This window comes from Thalia democratica, chromosome 1 (assembly GCF_965202585.1).
Source record: "Thalia democratica chromosome 1, ktThaDemo2.hap1.1, whole genome shotgun sequence".
Classification (NCBI taxonomy): Eukaryota; Metazoa; Chordata; class Thaliacea; order Salpida; family Salpidae; genus Thalia; species Thalia democratica.
In genome coordinates, this window is record NC_139165.1 from 65446948 (window position 1) to 65471069 (window position 24122).

The window sequence follows — 24122 nt, forward strand, 5'->3', positions numbered from 1 at the left end:
TTGTACGAGCACTTTGTTATTATACAGCTAGAGACTTTTATAGTCTATTATAAGTAAACATTTATTATAAGACTAATATAATAATCTAAAATAAAAATTCAAGCGTTTGCTTACAAAGATTCTAGCGAAACAAGCTCACTGGAATATATAATGATAACAAATTAAACAATATTCTTTCTTTATAACACTAACACATATTTCTGTTTGTTAACAAGTTAACAGAAATAAGTGTTAGAGTAATTAAGAAAGAGTACTGTTTAATTTTTAATTATTAAAATTTTATAAAAAAAAATATTTAGTTTTTTAGTAAGTTTTTACAAAATTTCAATGATCTTTTCACAAGCTCATATTAGCCTTTACTTGATACACAACTTTAAAGTTAAATTTCTATTAAATATTAATCCAAAAACAAGCACAAGTTCTGAACTTTGCAGTTTTCATATAACTTGACTTACATATTTTATGTCGTATAATTTTTTTTGTATGTAGCAAATTTAAATCGAGTTTAAATATCACCGATCGCAGAAAGTAAATAAGGTCTATTATTAAGCGGGTTACAAAAACAAATTTAGTAGACTGTTTAATAGACTTGACTAAAAAATATTCTGAGAATTTAATTTTGTAAAAGTAAATTTTTCAAATGAAGTGCTAACCTTTACAACGATACTTGTGTACCATACTGAAAAAAAAAACTTGTTAAGCTATTTAAGTCAATGTTAAGTCAAATCACCTTTTAGATCATTAGAGGCCTCTATCTTTATATTTTGTAAATAAGATATAAAAATCATTCAAAAATTTGAATGACAATACCTAAAGAATGAAAAATTTTCAATAGAACGTAAAATTAATAAGAAGCGTTTTCTAAAAGATTTTACAAGCAAAAGTACAACGTTTATAAAAAAAAATCATTAAAAGCAAAAAAAAAAAAAACATTTATACCACAAAATTGTTCATCGGTCAAGTCGAGGCAAATATCAGTATCCGTTTTATATAACTATTAATAGGACTCTAGCCAAATAAACGCACCCGTCGAATAGAATTTTCAACAGATAATACTGATGACTTAAAAGGGTCTTAACTCTTAAAAACTCCCTAATTTAAACTCGGAAATATCAAAACCTAGTTGTCGACGACAAGACATAAACAAAAAAAAGCAAACACATAGAAATGAAAGACTTATTTGTAACTTCAGTGCAAAGAACAGTACAGAACAGGCTTAATAAATTAAACTATTTCCTCAAAGATAAAGTCGTAAATCTGTTGAAATTAACTTTAGTTAAAATTTAAAAAAAAATAGGCATATTTTTTCAACAAAAATAGCTTTTAAATTCTAACTTAAAATAAATCATTTGAAGTTCAAAAATAAAAAGGCGTAGAAAAAATATTTTGATTAGAGTTTTTAACCTTTAGAAATTTATGTTTATTTTAAATAACTTCATTTTGGTACTAAATTTAAATAAAAATATTGGAGACAGAAATTAATTTTGCAATTTATTTTTTGATAACTTGAAATTTTTTTATCTACGCTTGTCAAAAGTTCATGTAGATAACTAAACATATTTGTGTAAAACAGTAAATTTATTAAAACTATAAGATGATGCGTCATTATAGGTAAATAAAATTATGTGTACAATGCAATACTATTATAAAAAATTTTTAAAACTATTCCTGAAAAACTTTAAAACACTAAGCTAAATTATCAGATACTAAATAAGTTATAAAATTAAGACAATTAAATATAAATTTTTATTATTTTAAGTTGATACCAGCTTTAAAAAGGTTTTAAACGGCGTAAAAAAAATCAAACAAAATTTAAAATATAAAGCTAAAGTACTAAAAATTAAAAGCATTAGTAGCAATTTTAATAAGATATTTAGATAAATTCATTTCCTCTTATTAAAAGTGCTATTGATTATAAAGTTTTTTTCATTCTTTTTTCATTTGTAGCTCAATATAATTTTGATTAAGTTGGGTATGCAACTCGATGACCGAGAGGTCTTTTTGCGTATCCAGGTACTTGAATCAAAAAGTTTTGAGCAATTTTTTGTTTTTTCAATAAACCACTATGACACATAATCTTACAATTTTATTAAGTTTACTGTTTTAAACAAATATGTGTACTTATCTACATGAACTTTTGACAAGCGTAGATCGTAAATTTTTTAGGTTAACGAAAATAAATTGCAAATGAGTTTCTGTCTCCAATTTCTATATATGTTTGTTTTGTTATTATTTTTAATCTAATTTTTTTTTATTATTGTCTGATGAGGTTGTTTGCTTGCTATATTTGAAATACTTGATAAATCAATTTTAATAAGATTTACAATTTGAAAATTCGCTTAGCGTAGAAACAGTACAGTTGTGTTTCTTAAAATAACAAAATTTTTATTTTCTATCTCCTTCTTGGATGGATTAATCTATCAAATTTGTTTTTAACACGACAGTTAGATACTTAAAATAGTTAAAGATATAAGTTAAACTTGGTAAAAAATTGACTATTAAAAGGGTTGATCATAAACTTGAGCTTGTCTCACGGCATACGAAAGACCTGGCTTTTGCACTACAGACTTTCGCCGATGTTTTTGTTAATTTTAAGAAATTGGTTCTGAGTTCGGTGTTTTTTAATTTTTAAAATCCCTTTACATACTGCAATGAGAAACCAAACTTGCAAGTTAGATCGCCTAGGTAAAATAAAGTAAGCTTATTGAACAAGAAAAGCTTTGTTCATAAAAGTTAGATGTTCAAAAAAAACTTTGGTCCAAGGACTTAATTTAGTTTTACTGTAATATTTCTCGAAAATAAGTACATATTTGCTGTTTTTAATGTACCTTAACACTTGTTATTATATATCAACTTTGTACTTGATTTTTCATTATTAAGTAGTACTAGCTGTTTATCTAAGTTGTAGATAGCTGTCAAATTTGCACGAGCATACAAAATTGAACGAGGGCACAAAATTGCACAAAGACATTTTTGCACTAAGGGTAACTTTTACACAAAAACTTTTTTGTATAAGGGGACATTTTGCCTGAGCAGACAATTTTGCGCTGAGACATTTTTGCACAGGCTGAATTTTAATTAATTTTTATTTTTTTCTTTTTTACTTTTTTTTTCTTTGTAAGCTTATTTTTTTATTTTACTATTACTGTTGCCCCTAACCCTTGGTAGGTAACTTTTTTTTTTAATTATTTGTTTTTTGTATTATTTTTACTTTCACTGTTACCCCTAACCCTTACCATTGGTCGGTAGTTTTTTATTTTTAATTGATTTATTTTTGTTTATTAATTTTGCTTGTTTTTTCAATAATAATTTTTATTAGTGTCTTTTTTACTATCACTGTTACCCTTAACCCTTATTCTCTGTCAGTAATTTTTTTTCTTTTTGTTTTTGTATGATTTTATTTTTTATTTCTTTTTATATACTTATTTTTCTGTTATTTTTTTACTTTGCAAAAATGACCCTCCGTGCAAAATAAAGTTGACCTTTTGTACACGATTATTTTCATGCGATTTTGTGCTCTCGTGCAATTTTGTCTTCTTGTCAAAAGTTAAAAAACATCAGACAGCAAGTTCTTACTTCTGTAAAGATAAATGCACCAAAAAAGAGCACTAGCAGTAGAATTATATCTTAAATTATACCTACTCCATTAAAGAATAAGTATTTAAACTAATCATCAGTGGTTAAAAACTACATTTATATTAGAATAAGAAAAACTCACTATGACAAAAAAAAAAAAATATTTCAAGAACCTGATAATTCAAAAAAATCCTAAGCTATGTTGAAACCTTGAATAAAGTGTTCTCAAAATCTAGATTAAGTCTTTTTATACTAGATTATATAATATTAATTAAGCTTCACATTTTCAAAATACAAAATTTAAGAATATATATATCTGAGCTACGTTTCTAAAGTAATTTAACTAAAACTTATCAGAAAAATGTCTGTTTATGTCTTTAAGAGATCCTCAAGACGTTTCGAAATTAATTTCAGATGACCTTAGCAGTAATTATTGTTTCACTCAAAACAAAGGATTTTCCTAGCAAATTCTTTTTAAAGAAATTATTTTAAATAAGCTTTATAGAAATATATAAATGTTTGTATACACTCTTACAGAAACATGTACAGATTCAAAAGCTGTTTTTAAGCTTAGACAGTAAAAAGTATGATGTCATTCTAAAAACTTGGTTGGTTGCCTCACATTCAGGCAACTCAGGTTTGTAAATTTTTGAAAAGCTTGAGCAACTCAAGTTATTTTGAACTTTTTGAGGATTGAAAATTTTATGGTACTTTTTTTATAAGTTAAAATAACTAAGTTAATTCAGTGTTTAATATGTTGTTGAGCTATTTATAAATTTTACTTTTTAGTTATAGTTTTAACTACTAGCACAACAAATTAAAAAATTACTCTATTACTAAAACTTTGGTTTATACAGGGTTGCCACACACTCAGGGAACTCAGGGAAACTAGGGGAATTTTCAAGTTATAGAAAATCTCAGGGAAACTCAGGGATTTTTAATTATTTTTTTCTAACTCATGGAAACTCAGGGCAGTTTTGGTTTTTTCTAAAAATTTCAGGGAAAAAAAAAAAAAAAAAATTTAATCTGAGGGAAATTTTTTTCTAGATCTAGAATGAGATTTAGTTAATCCATTTTCAATATTTTGTTAAAAAAAGTTTTTTTTTTTTTTAAGCGCTTATTTAGAAATTTTTCAGCCTTCCGGCTAGTTCTTCATTATTCTTAGAATTAAAACTGTAATTTTTTAATAAATAATAAAAATTTTAAGGATTTGAAAAAAACTCTAGGAAGTTTAAGGTTACTCAGGGAAGTTTCTGGTCACTCAGGAAAGATTTTTGACTCAAAGAGTGGCAACCCTGTTTATGACCAAATAATAAAGGTTTGTTAAAATTTTAAATTATTGTTGGTAGTTTATTATAGCTCGTAATATAGTTGTTTTAGATTGAATGAAAAAAAAATAGATACTTCTAGTTTAGAAATCAACATATTTGAAACATTATTATGAAAAAAACGCTAAGCTGAGTACTGCTGTATAAAAATAGACATGCTTACCTTAAATACACTTTTAAAAATCTATTAGGTTATAAATTTTATGTTTTTTATGCTTGTAAAAAAATAAGGTTTATATTGTTATTTAAGCAAAAATTGTCAATATACTTAGTTATAAATGACACTATAGTCACAAAATTTGTATTTTGGTTTTTTTATGAAATCAAACTTTTTTTTGGTTACTTAAGGCCATAGGGGGGGTAGAAGCCATTTTTTGACCAAAAATAACATATAGACTTATATTATAGTAAATTTCATAATCTTTCAGATGCTTTTTTTAGATTTTAAAAATATTAAGTAACTTTTTTTTTATGACCGGTTATATAAAGGGTTGTCTTTATAAAGGGTATATAAAGGGTAACTTTAAAGCCGTTTTTCTCGAGTTTTTAAAAACGGGCTTTAAAATCTATCTTCTCCTTCATTTTTCAAGCAATCTTCTTCAAATTTTTAGGAAATGTTCCTTACATTATAAGAAAAAAACGTTATTTGTGAATTTTAATAATTTAAAAAAATAAAAATTTTATGACAAAAAAAAAAAAAAAGTGATTTTTTATCAAAAAATTTTTATTTTTTTTTAAAAAAGGTATTTTTACTTGAAATTTTTTAAAGTCACAAATAACGTTTTTTTGTTATTGTATAAAGAATAGACTGTGAAAGTTTGAAGAAGATTGCTTAAAAAATGAAGGAGGAGATAGATTTTGAATGCATTAGTCTTTTTTCGCCGTTTTAGTTTTTTCTTCCCCATAAGGAACCTGTTATGCGGCCCGACTTTGGCCGGTCATATCTCGAAAACTAATTCGAATTTTTAAAAACGGTAAAAAGCAACTTGAAGCTTAGTAAAAACTCTATAAAATAAGATCAACTTGTAAAAAACATGGCTTACCCCCCCTATGGCTGAAGTTAACTATTTTGTGTAAAAGACAGTTAACAAAAACTTGTTAAAGTAAACTTGTAAAACTTGTAAAAAGTTAACAAAAAAAAAAACTACTTGTAAATACAATTTAAACTATTTAAACTTAAGTCAATTTAAACTATTTAAGCTTACAATAAATGTTATATATTTTTTAATCTTATTTTTAGCATCTTAAAAAAATTTCCAAAGTATTTAAATTTACTTTAAATGTTGTCTCAAAAAGCATTTTTAAAACTAATCCAAAATATAAGGTACATTTTGTAAATGCTTTAAATAGCTTTAGTCAATTATAAATTTTAGTTTTTCTTTTACTAGTTTTGTTTATTTGAAGTAAAAAATTAGCTAAAATTTTTATAATTTTACTCTAGTTTTTATGCATTGTAAAAAAGATTAGGTGAAATTACCTTTTCCAGTCTAGAATGTATAGTTTTTATTTGTAATAATATTCTTCATTTCGAAGAAATCTAAAATGTTAGAAACTTGTAAAAACTTTGTCTGTTGAAAACTACCGCTTAGTTTTTTATTTAATGATTAATGTTTTTTTTAGGTTTTAGTTAAAGTTAATTTGTGAAGAAAATTAATAAGTCAAATTTAATGTCCAGTTAAAAACTAAGATCGTTTGAGAAGACATTTACTTCTCTATAACAAAAATGACTCATGATTTTGCTGCAAAAAAGATGCGGATGTCTAGGAGTGGTGATGACAGTTTGTACTTTGATTCTTATGCTGACATTGCAGTTCATGAAGAAATGCTGAGTGATGAAGTTAGAACAAATGCTTATAAAAATGCCATATATGCCCTTGCAGATCGTATTAAAAACAAAGTTTGTTTTTCTTTACGTTGTTTTAACTTATTAGTTTTAATTTTTTTATTTGAAAGTGAATGAATAACTATTAAAGGCTATGTAAGTTTTGAACTAGATGTACAAATTTGTATGAAAAAATTGTCTTTTTATGATAGATATTCAAATCAATTGTTAAAGAATAGCTTTTAAAGAATATACTATGTAAGTTTTAAACTAGATATATAAATTTGTATGAAAAGATTGTCTTTTTATGATAGGTATTCAAATCAATTTTTAAAGAATAACTTTTAATATTCTTTCAAGGCAACACTTTTTTACATAATAAATGTTTTTAAGGTAGTTCTAGATGTTGGAGCAGGAACTGGTATTTTAAGTGTTTTTTGTGCAAAGGCAGGAGCAAAAAAAGTATATGCAGTTGAAGCTAGCAACATTGCTCAACAAGCTAAAAAGGTTATAATAATATATATCCTTTTTTGAATAAAACACAACAATTTTTATTATGCAATTGTTTCACTGGCATTCAAAGGTAGACTAAATTGTCAATAAATTTATAGAGTATAGCATATATCAAAATTTTCAAATTTTAAACTAATTTTTGCATTATTACAAATTGAAATTAGTTAGTTTAAAAGCAGATATTTTAGATTTGAAAAATCATTCAAAGTTATTTGAAATTCTAGTTTAAAAGGATATTGACAAATACTGTAAACAGGGTGGCAACTAAACCTGGAATCTTGGTAAAACCTGGAATTCGACAGTATAGGCTAAAAAAAACTGGAGTTTTAGAAATTTTGAAAGAAACCTGGAATTTTGAACAAAAATCACTGAAAAATCTGGAATAACCAAGAATTTTAAACAATTTTTACATGTTAAGTAGTAAAATTTTTGTGATGACACGAAAAATCTATCATATAGATAAAAAATATTGTCAATATCTACAACATTTTTATTAAGAAACACATTTAAAGTAGCTTTTCAGTGTTGTTATACTGTTCAACAAAGTTTTTTACCTTATACTTAATTTAAACTAATTATGTTTAACTAATAGACCTAAATATGTGTACTTTCAAAAAATTGTAAGAAATTTCTCAAAAACCAGTGGCCACCCTGTGTAAAGTTTTTTTTTTAAATTTAGAGCTTAATTTTGTTAAACTTTTAAATCTTTTTTTTTAATACTAGAATGAGTACAGCTGTTTCTTTTTGTTTTAAAATTTTCTAGCTAATATAAAAGTCTACATTTCTATCTTTTAGATCCTAAATATATTTAAAAAGAGTTTTTTAAAGTTTCTATCTGTTATTAAACTAACGTTTACTTTTAAGTGTTTAAGGCCATAGGGGGGGGTAGACCATGTTTTTTACAAGTTGATCTTATTTTATAGAGTTTTTACTTAACTTCAAGATGTTTTTTACCGTTTTTAAAAATTCGAATTAGTTTCTGAGATATGACCAGCCAAAGTCGGGCCGCATAACAGGTTCCTTATGGGGAAGGAAAACTAAAACGGCGAAAAAAGACTAATGCATTCAAAATCTATCTCCTCCTTCATTTTTTAAGCAATCTTCTTCAAAGTTTCACAGTCTATTCTTTATACAATAACAAAAAAACGTTATTTGTGACTTAAAAAAATCTTAAATAAAAATACCTTTTTTTTGTAAAAAAAAATTTTTTTTGATGAAAAATCACTTTTTTTTTTTATTTTTGTCATAAAATTACAAAAAAAAGATATTTTTACTTGAAATTTTTTAAGGTCACAAATAACGTTTTTTTGTTATTGTATAAAGAATAGACTGTAAAAGTTTGAAGAAGATTGCTTAAAAAATGAAGGAGGAGATAGATTTTGAATGCATTAGTCTTTTTTCGCCGTTTTAGTTTTCCTTCCCCATAAGGAACCTGTTATGCGGCCCTACTTTGGCTGGTCATATCTCAGAAACTAATTCGAATTTTTAAAAACGGTAAAAAACATCTTGAAGTTAAGTAAAAACTCTATAAAATAAGATCAACTTGTAAAAAACATGGTATACCCCCCCCTATGGCCTTAACTATATTGACTATTTGAGTGACAATGTATTGTTTGATGTTCTTTGCTGTTACTATTGTCCCTCTACAAATGGCATTGTTAGTACAAACTTGCTATCAACCTTGCATTTTTCTTTGCAGTTGCATTACTTACTTTTTCTGATTTATGCTCTAAAATTTTTGGGTTGTGAGATATTTTCTTACTCCCTTAGAAATACTCCCTCGCCGAGTGCAAAATATTCAGAAGTCTTTTAAATTAACTGCGTATCATGAAAACTTTGTATACACTGGCTCGAATGGTGCATCAAATGCATCTTTACACACAGTAATCAATTGTTTTGTGCCAAAAGTTTACATTACTTTATATTTTTAAGAAATAATTAATTTTAGAACTAAATATGTATATAAAAATGAATACTTTTTAAAGTTTTCAAGACAAGTTGCCAAAAAAATAAATAACTTTGTTCGTTCAAAGAAGATAAATTCTTTTCAATGCGTATAAATCTGCGTTTTATTTTCAAGTAAGCGTTAGTATTTTAGCCTGCTCTGCTGTGTTTTGTTTCTAGTTACCATCATTGCATCATCAAATAAACTTTGCATGATCTTCGCAACATCTAATTAAGTTCAACGTATAGTGAAGTAGCTACGAATTTAAGAAAATTGATAAAAGAATTAAATGCTGTGAGTTCCTTTGTCTAACAATTATTTTTTCAAGACTATTAGCCGTTTCTATACTCACTATCATTAAAATTTAATAGATTTTACTTGTTTGTTGCAATAGATAATATGTTAAAAATACATTATTTGTAATTTAAGCATTGTAAGCTACTCGTAAGTAAAACACACATGTTAGCTTGAGTGCTTGGAGACTATTTATTTAGATCTCAGTACTATTTAAGCCTAAAAACATAACCTGTATTTATATTAAATACACTCTGGTTTTATAGCTTCACTAGTAAGGTGTCAAGCACATTTTCTTGACTGATTTGAAAAGATTTTGGTAATGAAAGTTAAGTAACCCTATGCCTAGCTTCAACTCTGCCTCTGTGTTTGCAGTACTCTGTTATACAGTGTAAAAGGAGAAAAAAACGACATCTTCCTCCTTTAATGTCTCTGTTGTATCATTAGAATAGGATAGCACAAAAGATCAACAAAGAGAAAATGTTACATACTGATCTAACCCCTAATGAAATTTTATTAGGCCTTCACCAGCGCAAATTTTGCTAGTTTGCTCATGTCTGAAGATGGACAACAAGTTATATAAGTCTCTATTGTACAGCAATTGGTTGTTGGCATACACAAACATGATCGTCAAGCATTTTAAGGAAATCTGCAAGTAAGACCTAAGGAGCATAAATGTTAGCACTGATGAGTTTAAAGCTTGTTAATGGCTGCAAAAAAAGGAAATCATCTATTAACTAAAGTTTTTTACTTAAACAAGAAAAAAAAAACAACTCTTTAAAGAACCCAGGGAAAAGTAATCAGAATGATTTCTTTTCTTTTTTTTTGTTTACTATATATTTTTTAATTCATCTTTTGTTTTATTACTGTGTTTGTTATGTTTTTTATTTATTTTGTTCATAGTTAATTATTTGATCACAGTAGCTAATATTACTTGGTAGTGGGTATCATTAAATAAGCTTCGTAAGTTGTCTAATTTAAAATGAACATGTGTAACATTAGTAACAAAAACAACATGGTGAAAAAGAATTCAAATTATAAAACTATATAAAGTAAAGTTTTCTGTCTTTTCTTGTCTGTAAAGTAATCATTAATTTTTCAATAAAAGTTGTTAAGAGGTACTTGGACTTCCAATCTAAAACCAGTCGGTTCGATGGGAGTAAACTATATTTTTATTTAAATTAAAATTTATTATTTATAGAAGTGAAGTCTTTCAGTTCATATTTATATCATATTATATATACATATTTATACCTTAAACTACTTTAAGATGTATCAAACTTTTAAAACTACTTTTTACTTAAAATATTTATATAGGTTGTAAAACTGAATGGTGTAGAAAGCCAAGTTGAGATAATACAAGGTATATTAGAAGAAGTGACTCTTCCAGAAAAAGTAGATGTTATAGTCAGTGAATGGATGGGGTATTGTCTTCTATATGAATCTATGTTGTCATCTGTTATAGTGGCCAGAGACAGGTACTTTTTTTTAACTGTAAATAATTTCTTTTATTATGTTACCATCAGATTCCAAGTAAGTTTTTGACACTTTTTTATTGAAGGGATTCTAAGGCTAGTTTTAAAACTTAAAAAACTCTGGGACTTTAAGTTCACTTTCCTATTAATCATTCCGAAGTTTATAATTTTCACATGTTAATTACTGTACTTTTTGATATAATTATCATTCTGAGAAAATTTATTGTAAAAAGTTTAAAACTTTGTAGGTCTAAGGTCAGTATATTACAATGAATATAATAGATATTTAGTCAAAATAACTTTTGATTACTCCGGCTAGTTCTTATTATAAGTCAATTATTAGCTGTTCAGTTATTATTATAAAGTATTTATTATAAATTGTTGCAGAAGTTTTTTTTTAATTTTTATATTAAAATTACTTATACTTAATGACTTAGATTTTTAATGCATAATAGTATAATAGATAAAATCAATTTTAAAATATTAAATATAATTTTCAAGTCAAATTAGAACATTAAATTTATCTTAAAATGCAATATTATACAATGTATGTATTTAAAAACAAACTCACTAATAGTATACATTTCTCTACGCAGTCAAACTATTTCTGTGTTCACTTTTGAAATCACAGTTGTGATGTATACATCTGTAAAAGCATGTCTATAATTTTTTAAAGGCTTTTGTACCGTATTAATTAAAATGCTTATAAAATTTAAGATGGTTGAAAAAAGGAGGGCTCATTGTGCCTGAGATAGCTGCTGTTTATTGCTCACCGGTGAGTGATGATGACATTGTTAACGAAAAGGTGAATTTTTGGAACGATATGAATGAATGCTACGGTGTTGATATGAGTTGTTTAACTGGATTTGCAAGACGATCATTCTCAAAAGAGGTTTGTAACATGCATAATTATTTGTTTTAAACTTGTAGTAAACAAACGTATTAATACTTAGTTTTAAAAATCTTTATTTACACATTAAAACAACTATTTCTTTGTAGAATCTGTGCAGCATTATATCTCATTAAGTAACTTGTTTTTTTTATTAACGTTTACGAAACAGTACTCCTTTTTTTTACCTTTTTTTTAGTTATTATAATGTAATAAGCATTGATACAACTTTGTAAAACATTGTCCAAAATCATAAGGAATTATAATGTCGTATATACAAAATTCATTCTTTAAATTATATAGATTTGATTTAGTAGAAAGCTAGATTGCATTTTCCTGTTGTTAAAACTATCCAGCTAATTGTTTACTTGATTTTCTTAAAACTTCGATAGTTTTATTTTTGTAAATCTATATTTCTCCTTTTTTTACTAATTTCATAAATTTACTTTAGCATTAGATAACTCATTAATGTTATAGCTCTATTAACAACACAAATTCTAATCGTTTTTGCTTTCATATATAAACTGATGTTAGTTTTACATGTATAATAAGTAAAAAAAATTGTTTGGTAAATGTTATAGAGTTTAATTGTACAGTTTGGTATTTTTAAGTATATTTAAACTTTGCAGAATGATATTGCATAATAAACTTTAAAAAAAAAAAAGATAATAGATAAAAGTTTCTTATAAAGATTAAAATATACTTAGAAAAACTAAATTGTACAATTAAATTCTTTTGGTAAAAAAAAACTGTTTAACTTTTCCAGCTACAAAAAAAATTAAAGCTAAGAAAAAATATTAATTTGTAAAAATATTCATAAACAGCTTAAATTTTATTTAAAAACTATACACTTATAATTAAGAATTACTTTTAAAAAAACTTAGGACTTAGCAAACAAGTTTTAATATGTAATATAGATATACAAATTTTCTTATGAAATAGTAGTTGATCATGCAACATTAATAAAAATAATGTTGTAATATAATAATACTACTTAATTTTATTACCCAAACTATTTATTTTGTAATTCAAAAAAGCGTTGACTTGAGTAAAAATTTATAGTCGTGTTTTGGGTTTTTACAGGAATCAAACAAAAAGTAGTATTTGTTGTTTTCTATTTTTGTTTAAGTAATACGTAATTTCCTTATTTCAATCAAAAAATAACTACAATTTAAAATTAATTTAGGAAAAAAAAAAGCATCTACATATCTAAATGTAATCTTTTTACCGAACAGGTGATGGTGAAGCAAGTGAACGTGGAAAATATTCTGTCGCACCCACAACGCTTCTGCACCATCGATTTGTACGCTGTGGAGCTCGAGCACCTTCAGCGCGTGCACAATCAGCTCACCTTTCGCAGCTTCGGCTCGGCCACTCTGCAGGTAAATCGCTCGTTAATTATTCATGTCCGTTCGCGATCGGACAAGTTTTTTTTTTTGAGTCATCAGAATAACCGTTCGGTGTTCGCGTTTAATTTTATTGGCTTGATTTGGACGCGAAGCAAAACAAATTTTCAGAAAAGAAAAAGTATTTTTTTTATTTCATTCCGACGCGTTTTTTCGTCGCGAGCGCTAATTTGTTTATTGATTCTGACGGCTTTTCCTTGTTATTTCTTTGCAACTGCTGCACTAATTATGCATTTAACTTAAGAATTATTTTGGTCGACATGTGTTTTAATATATATAAGCCTACAGAGGCAACGGTTTTTTTTCTTAAATCCATATGTGCATTATACAAACAGAAATCTTTAAATTCTTATGCGGTTATGCTTTTATAATATTGTAAAGTCATGTTTAAATTTTAATTAAAAATTTATTTAAACAATTAAAAGAATGAATACTTCCTAATTAAATGTACGCTGTAGTAATACTTCGAGCAAACAATTCAAGCAAATGAGTTTTAACTAGCTTTTCTCAATAAAAAAATTAAAACGATATAAATAGTTTATAAATTTAGTATACAAAAAAAAAGTTTTTTAAACAAACCTTATAGTATAACCTTAATTTTCTATTATTTTTAAAGTTTTAGTTAATATCTAAGCTTTAAAACTAATGGTTTCTTTAAACACAGATAAGTATAAAATATTTTACGGTTTATTAGAGATTAAATTAATTTATTTAGTAAAAATGTTAAACTAAGAAAAAACTTAATTTGAAAACAAAGTTAAGATTTGTCTATGTTTTTTTAAATTTTAATTACTACAAAGTAAAACTAAAATTAAGCTGTACAACAAACAATTAAATTAATAAAATTATTTTCTAAGGCTAACGAAACTTTTAAATAGCATTGGCCAATGATAATTAAAACTTAACATACCTATAAATTTGTGATCATTAGTATACATTGTTTTATATTTTATTCAATATAGTTATTTTTTATTTAAAGTGTTTAATTTGTTTTATTTAAACAAAATGGTAAATTGGTAATAAAAACCTATTAACCTAAAATATAGAAGTATTTGCTTTATATGAAACTAATTTAAATTTATAACACATTTCGTGAATTTACATGTAGTAACTTTTAAAAAAGATTGGAAAAGACTAAAAAACTTTAAACTTTAAAAAAGTGTGTACACAATATTTTTCTAAAACAAATCTTTACACAAACCCTTTGTGTAAGTGTGTTTTTTTATAATAAATAAACAAAACCGTATGCAGCATTTAAATACTTTCAAAAAAAAGGGAATAGCGTTGTGGTTCGACGCAGTGTTTCCAACTTGCACCAGCTCCGGTTTCAAAACGCCAGGCGAACCAAAACAAAACAACATTGATTCAAACAGCGTAGCGAAAAACATCCAACAAACTGTAGTGCTTTCTACCTCGCCTTACCAAGCAGAAACTCATTGGAAGCAGTCAATTTTATACTTGAAACGCGGAACTGATATCGAACAGGACTCGCGCATCAAATGCGACGTACTGCTCTCTCCCAACTCCGCCAACACGCGATTTCTTGATATCGAGTTTAAGTGCAGTGTGTCTGGAAGCAATAAAAACGAAAACGGTTCCCAGGACAACGGTGAGAGTTGGTCTGTTCAAAAATACCTGATGGGTTATGAGACCCCTGCAGACCGTAAAGCCTTGTCCTCTGCTATCAGTGACTGATTTTAACCTGCGTTTGTGTTAATTCTAGGAATTTTGTCAAAAAGTCTGCTGGCCCTACTAATTTGATGTTTGTACGTAATATATTAGGTAAATTTAATGTACAAAAACACAATATCTGTAGTAAAGTTGTTTTCCGTCTTTTTTTTTTAAACTGTTTAACAAAAGTTTGATTAGTTGTACACCTTTATTAAAGCTACATTTTTAATGATCAATAAACAAGAAGTTAAAATTAATGATTATTTAGTTACGAATAATATTTTATTGTTTTGCTTAGATAAAAGCATTTATATTTTTGATGATAAGAATGTGCTTTTTTTATTGAATTTAACTAATAATCGATTTATTGTTGTAACTTGCGTTTACGTATATTAAAGGATATAATTTTTTTGTTTTCCAGTTTTAACTTTTATTTAGAATTTTATTTTTAGCGTATGTAAGACAGAAAAATCAATTAATAATTATATGAGTTACAAAACAAAATATATTATGTTTTATTTTAAACTTATAAACAATTTTTAGGAATCTCTTTTAATACTTTATATTAAAAGTTATTGTTAACAGTAATCTTGACCTATTTGCACTTACACATTTTTTTACAGGCTTTAAATTTTTTTTTATCGATAAATAAAGTAAAATTACACATAAGAGTGGTTTATCAAAAAAAAGTAAACTAAGACAAATAAAGTTGTTACATTTTTATTTAACTATATGTTATTTTTTTTAATTTATTTATAAAAAAGATCCACAACATTACAAAGCATCCAGAAAAAAAAAACACTTTTCTTTCGCTTTAGTGTTATAGTTTATTAAACGACATAAAAAAAGACGCTCAAGTATTTTGTCCTGGGACCTGGTGCACGAAGAACCTTATGGAGTCGCACACCACTGATACCTTTTAATGTCTTGTCCATGACAAATGGTTCTCAAAAAACTCATACAGTGCGTACTCAAAAAGTTTTGGTTGAAAACTTTATCCATTAAGGCTACTTATGTTGAAAAATTAATATTTTATTATTTTTGAGAATAAACAATTACTCAGTTTCACCGCAGAGCGGATTTTCAAACCGTAAATCTGTAGTAAAATAATAATGGTAAAAATGACAAATAATTAAAAATTGGTTTGAGTTAAGTTTTTTTACAAAAAAAATTATAAATAAATTAAAAATTATATTGATGCTAAACAACCTTGAATTCAAAAACTATTAAATTATAGTCTATAAACAATACAAGTAAACCATGGTATACAGTGGGGTATTGATATCTAATGGATTAAAAAAGATTAATCCTTTACAGAGTTAGAAGTTATGGAGTAGTAGATACATATTATTAAGCACATGGTTCTAATAATAAATTAATAATGTAATAATGTTAAAAATAAAACCAGGGAGTAAACATTAAAAAATTTTATGAAAGCATCGTTGTTGTTGTTAACACAGTTATATTATGATGACAAAGAATAAAATGGCTTTTTGTGGAAAATATTTGATAAGCGAAAAATAGAATGAGGGTTAGAATTCATATGTTAAATATAAAAAATAACATAAAAATTAAATATATTTATTTGAGAGATAATCAAAGAGAGTATAATCTACTAATAATCCAACTCAAAAAATTATACTAATTCAACTAAAAAAAAAACAATAATAGTAATTTACAACTGGAAATGGGTATGTTATAAAGCATGCACAATTTATCTTATATCTTAATGAAATATATTTTATTAATAAACAGAGTTGAAAAAGAGAAAAAAAATTAACAGTTTAAGACTGAGAATGGGAATACTATTATAATGAATGTACAAATAAAAAAATATCTTAGTAGAATTTATACTTATGTGAGATATAAACTATAAATATTCATTTAAGTAATGTCGGCATTGGGTTATCAGTTCGTTTCTCTTGTTTAAGGTTCTGCTAGGGCTATATGGAGTCTTTCTAGGTTACATAAAGAGCACATGTTAGTATGGTTTGTGTTAGATTTTACTGATTCTACTATTTTCCATTCAATTGAGTATTTTATATGGTTACTGTATAGATCCAATAGGTGATTTGCAAGTTGGGTACAATTTTTGGGTTTGCTTTTAAAAGGTTTTAAGAAAGAGGTTTTGTGTTCATTATATCTAAACTTAAATGTTCTTTTGATTGAACCAATATAAATTTTGTGGTCATTTACGGATGTGGAAACTTTAGCTTGATATATTACGTTATTTAGGCAACACTTGTTATCCACGGGGCAGTTTGTTTTTGATCTACAATTACAAAGTTTTTCGTTTATTATCTGAATTTTTCATGAATTTTTTGTTGTGTGAATTTATAAGGGCCATTACATTTGGTGTGCAGCATTATGATATTTTTATACAATTTCTGTTAATTATTTTGTGGTAGATGCTGTCTTTGTTAAAATGTTTATCTACTAAATCCAGGAAAAGTTTGCCAATTTTAGTCTGTACAGAATTACAAAAGGGGGGATTGTAATAAATGCAATTTCTTTTTCTAATTTTGTTAATGTTTGTACTTTTAAATTGCTTGTAGGTTAAATTATATTTAAAATTACTTTTGTTTAATGCATTTTGGTATAAGCCTTTGATGTTAATAAAAACTTCTTCATTTTTAGATAGTTTGCATAATCTTTTTTCAATCATTTTTGGTATATTGTTACGTATATTTTTAGGATGGTTGAAATTGTTGTTAATGTAGCTAGTTTTGGAATTAGGTTTACGGTAGGGACTGTAGGTGTTTAGGGATAGGTCCAGGGAGACGTCGAGAAATTCTGTGCTAGTGTTGCCAATATCAATTGTAATTTCAAAGCCTATTGAAGAAATTTTTTTATAAGGGATTTTTTTTATTTTTTCAAGGGTGGTTCCAGAGGATTGTTTTATAATTGCAAGACCATCATCTCTATATAAGCCTATATTTGATGGACCTGTGATTGGGGATATTTCGCTTAGAATGTATAAGCCTATTAAATCGCAGACCTCGGCGCCCTGGAACCAGACACTCCCTTACTTATGTTATAATACGCATATGATATAAATAATAAAAAATTTAAACAGTACTCTTTCTTTATTACACTAACACATGTTTCTGTGTGTTAACAAGAGCTCTGTAAAAAAATAAATACTGTAAGGAAAGAATAGAAGCTAACGTAGTTGTATATAAATATATATTTTAATATATATGCAAAAAACAAAACCGCAAAAAAAAGACTATAATTTAAAATGGGAAATACTCTGCAGAACCAAAACAAAACCGAAAAACAATAAAACTTGCCATTTATGTTGCTTGGAAAAGTACGAGATTAAAAAAATTAAAAAAGATTTATCATTAAATAAAAGAAAAGAAAGGCAGCCACCCTGCCTACATAATCAAAACATGTATTTTAAAAGAACAAAAACCACTAAATAATAACAAAAAATAACAACAAAATAAATCCAAACACAAGAAGAAACAAAGCAAAAATTAGTTAACTTGTACATAAGTTGTTTTTAAAATAGGCTAACTAAAATTATTCAATTTTAGTTGAAACGTCACAATGTGTTTTTTTGTGTGATTCTTTAAAAATCTTACTTTGTTCTTTATTTCGTTCTGAGGAGATGCATAAAGTATCGAAACTAAGTAAACGATTTGAAAATTAGTTGTTTTTTTATATTATAAAAACATATTTTAATAGATTATTGTAAATTAGTGGTTAACAATATATAATGTTTAATCCGACTGTTATAAAACTATATAATATTTGTAATTATTAAGCGTAAACTTTGATGAAGTAAAGTTAAATACAAAATAAAATATGAAATCATAGTATAAAGCACTTCCATGAAAATTCAAAAATACTGATTCATTAGATTAAACCGTTCTTAAATATTGAAAAATATTTAATAGTTACGTCAAAATATACGCTCTAAATACATTAACATTAAATATTTTTTTTTTTGTTTAATTATCTTACATAGAAAAGGGAGATATTTTTAACTTCGTGCCGTTGTATAAGCGTACCTTAGTATCATCTTACCTTAGTAAATATAAGCAATGAACTTCACCGCACGATCAACAACAACAGCATCCGAGACAATCCTACGACCGGTTTTGTCTTAATTAGGACTCATCAGGCAGGAACAGTCGCGAGAAACCGCTGTTGTGATCTAACCAAGCGGGCTGAAGTACAAAGTAGTGAAGTGACCGTTTGTGGGTAAAGTCCGAAAAATTGACGCAGTCCTATTGTAAAGGGTAAAGTCCCCTTGGTTAGATCACAACAGCGGTTTCTCGCGACTGTTCCTGCCTGATGAGTCCTAATTAGGACGAAACCGGTCGTAGGATTGTCTCGGATGCTGTTGTTGTTGATCGTGCGGTGAAGTTCATTGTTTATATTCGATGGCATAAAACATCTCAACTTTATTGATGATGGCCGAAATAAATACTGGCTTACTTTAGTAAGAAACGAATATTATATAACATTTTCTTAACTTTAGCTTTACAAAATGTTTGAGAAAGACTACAAAACACAAACTAGACTAAAACTATATGTAATGTAAAATAAAAGGGTTGATCATGCCAATTCGATCATCAGACAACAAGTTTCGGTAGACTGAGACCGTCTCAGTCTACCGAAACTTGTTGTCTGATGATCGAATTGGCATGATCAACCCTTTTGTTAATTTTGAGCTTGTCTCACGGCAAACGGAAGTCCGGACTTGTTCTGCAGACTTTCGCCGATTTTGTTGTAATGTAAAATATGTTAAATAAGGTAAAATAATGTTAAACGAAAACGAACGACAAGATTACTAAAAGCATACTTATACAACGAAAACCCTACAATTTTTAACACACAATTATTAGTAATACATTTGCACGACATTAGTTATTGCTATACAAGATATCAAAAGTTAAATGCAGTTTCATGCATATTCAAAAATGTACTCCTTTTTTAATAAATAAGATTATTAATTTTTATAGTATTTTGTTAAGAAAAACTTCAAAATTTGGACATTTTTTCCACTATCTTAAATTTTTTGCATATCTTTTAGTTTTTTAAAAACAAAATATGCAATATTGGCATACAGTTAAGTAGTCGATAAAATAAAGTAGACATCACCGGTTACTCACAAGCAAAAAAAGAGCATATTTGTAAAGTTTTATTTAAAATCAGCTTAATCTTGCCATTCTGTATTAGTTTTTTTTTTTGATAAAAAGCTCAACGTCACAAGTATCAATTTGTCGACTAATATTTTTTTTTTTTAACTTATCTATACTCTAATTTATAGTATGATGTAAAAACTTATTAAAATTGTAAAATCGTTCTTCTTTTAATGGCTCACGTTCAGTTACCAAATTTTTAGTACTTTATATTTATATAACACTTGATACTAATTCAATGGTTTTAAGCGTGTTTTATATAGTTTAATAAATGATACTACTAAAATACGTTTTTTTTTACTCCCAAATACTTAGAAAAAAATTTAGCAGAAAAAAAACATTAAATAGTTAGTTAATTAAATTGGGAATTTACTAAAATCTAAATGATTTTGTAGCGCGTTTGTGTTGTAGAAAATAATAAGCATTATTTTTTTTATATATTTAAAAACATAAAGATACCTCAATTTATACCAATGCAATGCTTCTATAATTACTACTTAAACCTAAAATGACAATTATTATATTTTTTAGTTGACTTAACGGTTTTTATAGAAAGATTAACAAAGTTTATTTGTAATGAGTAGATCGTAAAAATAGGTAAAATATTTATTGTTTTAGTTTTTGGATAACAATGATTGTAATTTTAAGTTCAGTATCATACATTTACATTGTCAACTTTATTTTTCATACTTTAAATGTTAGTTTTATTAAGTTGATTTATTGTGTTATCAATCTTTATATTTGTTTTGAGACACCTTAGTGTAGTCAGTACCCTTTAAAAAAAGATTTTCTATGGCATTTTCTGCTTCAACTGGTAAGATAGGTTTCAGAAATGCACGAAGGATCACTTTTGCACGGGTTTTGAGGTGTTTTTTTATTTATTAGTTTTTATCTATTTATTCTATTTATTTTTGTAGTATAACTGTTACCCGTAACTTTTGCCCTTAGTCGGTAAGGTTAGCTTTTATTTAACTTTTTTATTCTTTATTTATTACTTATTATTATTACTTTATATTTATTATTAGTTTTTTAGTATCACTATTACCCCTAACCCTTACTTTGGTCTGTAAGCGGCTCCTTCTGCCAGCATAGTGTTCCATGCAAAAGTGACTCATCGTGCAAAACAGACCCGTCTTGTTCTTACACGCCACTTTTTTGCTTAAATAAAAACAAATTAATTGTATAATTAAACTTTCATTAAAAAATAGACACTAGCTACCAATGTTGCTTAAAAGATTAGGTTTTACTTCTAATATAAGTTTATACTAATAGTTACAACAAGCTAAATTGTTTGAAGATAAAAAATATGTAAAATAATAAAATATAAAAAGTTTCGATTTTTGTTCGATATCTCATTTTTATAAATCCTATGTTTATTATTATATATGTTAAATTATAAACTGACCACACATTTTTATACTGGTTTGATAAATTATTTATTCAAATAACAAACTGTATAACATTGCTATTCAAATTAAGCAGAGAAAAAAATATTCTGCAAAATAAAAATAATTAAATTAAAATACCTCGGTTTCAGTTATATTAAACCTTAAGTAATTGTTCGTTTACTTATTTTAACAGTTTAAAAGCTATTCATACTTCAATCATAAAAAATATCTAATAAAAGGTTTCAATAATTCACTGGCGTTGGTTATTAGAAAATTAAACACGGTAAGAAAAGAATAGAAGCTAAAGTAGGTGTATATGTGTGTTTACTAAAGATAATCATAATTACTTTGGATTAATACTTAATAATAGATAGAATATATGATGTTAAATCCCACTTTAATATAATCATATAATATTTGTAATGATTAAATCTATATTATATTAAAGTAAAGGGAAGTACAAATTAAAAAAACAATTTAAAATATATACTACTTAACATTTCCCACCCGCGCACAATTCCCACCTTCACGATTCCCTACCGATTAATTCCCACCCGAATAATTTCTCACCCAAATCAAATTCCATTCGATCAAATTCCACCCGTTTAATTCCCACCCGAATCAATTCCCACCGATCAGTTCCTACCCTATAAATTCCCACAGTTTTTCGTCACTTTTGCAAGGATCTTTTTTTTGCACGGCGTCATTTTCATACGGGTTTCATTTTTACACGAAGCGTCACTTTTGAACGAGTATACACTTTTGCATGACATCACTTTTGAACAAGTAGTCACTTTTACACAGATGACATTTTTGCACAGTATAAAACTATATCAATATAAAACTATATTTAAAATAGATTAAAATAAGTTGAATTTAAATTTCATAACATTTTTAAAATCCAAACAAAACTAAAACTGTATTTAGATTTTTGTTATGCAAAAAATTTAATTTATTTAGTATACAATATTTTTTAATTAAAATAAACTTATCCTAAATAAACTTAAAAAGAAGTTTAATGCTAATCACAATTTATATTTATGTAAAATATTTAAAAACTACAAAAAATTTATAAAATCTTTAGTTGTTAAACTTTTTATAATTTTTTAATAGAAATCAATTTAAAGATGACTTTGACTTTGTTTAAAGTCAAAATTATAACATAAAATACATAGACGCACAAAAACACGCACGAACCAGGATTTTTGTCAATGAAGTTTAATGATATACTTTTAATTTTAATTGTACAAACGTCAAGAGTCTTAAAAAAACTTTTTTTTGGTAATTAAAAACAAAAGTTTGAAAGTTTTATTTATTTTTAGTTAGTTTAATAGTATACTAGGTTTAATACTTTTTATTTTTTAGATTTAACTTGTCATTAAAGCTTAAAAATTTGCTTAAACTTGCATGTTATTGCAGTTTACAACTTTTTTAGACTTAATCTATAACTATTAGTGCATATTAGTATTTTAACATAAAAGTAAAGTTTAGTATAAAAGTAGTTTAAAGTATAACAATTTACCCCGTATCGTGTGTAAGTGCAGTTTTAAGCAATAAATAAAATAAACTACTATTTTGTTACATGATTTTTACCAAGATACGTGTGTAAATATTGTTATATATTTTATTATAATAACTTTATACCTTACAAGCTTAATCTATCGTACAATTTAGAGGATATTGGTTGTAAAATGTCCTTACTCTTTCTTGTTCTAGTTTGCCTTTTATTTTATTTTTAGTTTTACAACAAAGTCGATGTAACTTTAAATTGATTTATACTAAAAAAAATTAACATGATAGGTTAAATCTATTTTAGATTTATTAGTATTCTTTTTTTGAAATACTTTAGCAAGCAGTAATTTTTAAAGTTCAAATTCAAACTAAGTTTAAAATATGGTATAAATTTTGTAGGTTAAATTCAAAGAAAAATAGAAAAACATTGTATTGCTTTTATTGTCAGCAGTTAACTTTTCGTGATGAAAGTTATAGTGTTATCAGACTCTCTTTTGAAAAAATTGTTGCTTTAAGAGCATAAAACTTAGTGTGGATATTCGGACCTGGTAAAAGAAAAACAATGAATATCAAAGTAAAAATAGAAAAGTTAGTCAAAAAACAAAACTTAAATAAAATTGTCCGTATTTTAATAATAATGATTTTTTATATATATTTTTTACTCTACTTAGAATACTTTTCAACTAGCTTTTTTTCTTAATTTATGTCAAACTTATTTTAATTTATATTCAAGTTTAGTTTAACATTAATACGTAATTAATGTTTAAACAGGTAAAATTTACATCTTATATAATATTAGTTTATGTTTTTATAAATGTATTTAGATTAGTTTTGTCAACTTAGTTTTATCAAGTTTATGAAAAATGTCAGCCGTGCAAATGTGACGACTGGCGCAAAATATGGCACCAGTAAAAAATTTATGCCATGCAAACAGAACGCTTTGAACAAAGTGCAATCATAAAAAAAAAATAATTCGTAAAAAAAATTGACACCTATGCAAAATTGAAACTATGGAAAAATAATTCTCCGTGCAAAAATGGTGCTGTGTAAAAGTGATGTGAAAAATTGATTGCTGGGAATTAATTTGGATGGGAATTGTGCGCGGGTTGGAACTGAGCGGTTCCTGTTTCATTATACTTCTTTCTTT

At 26.1% G+C, this 24122-nt stretch overlaps 1 protein-coding gene across 2 annotated transcripts; it reads left to right on the forward strand.

The window, feature by feature from the left end:
* The first annotated feature begins 6537 nt into the window (after nucleotides 1–6537).
* LOC145832715 (protein arginine N-methyltransferase 6-like) lies at nucleotides 6538–15122 on the forward strand. 2 transcript variants are annotated; one of them, XM_082940032.1, is made up of 6 exons: nucleotides 6538–6801; nucleotides 7120–7233; nucleotides 10796–10956; nucleotides 11671–11845; nucleotides 13078–13224; nucleotides 14500–15122. In XM_082940032.1, the coding sequence occupies exons 1-6, from the start codon at nucleotides 6628–6630 to the stop codon at nucleotides 14941–14943; spliced, it is 1215 nt and encodes a 404-aa protein (XP_082796158.1). In that variant the 5' UTR covers nucleotides 6538–6627; the 3' UTR covers nucleotides 14944–15122. The 2 variants fall into 2 exon arrangements, with proteins under 2 accessions (XP_082796158.1, XP_082796168.1); XM_082940042.1 differs by having other exon boundaries at nucleotides 14524–15122.
* Nucleotides 15123–24122: the final 9000 nt, after the last annotated feature.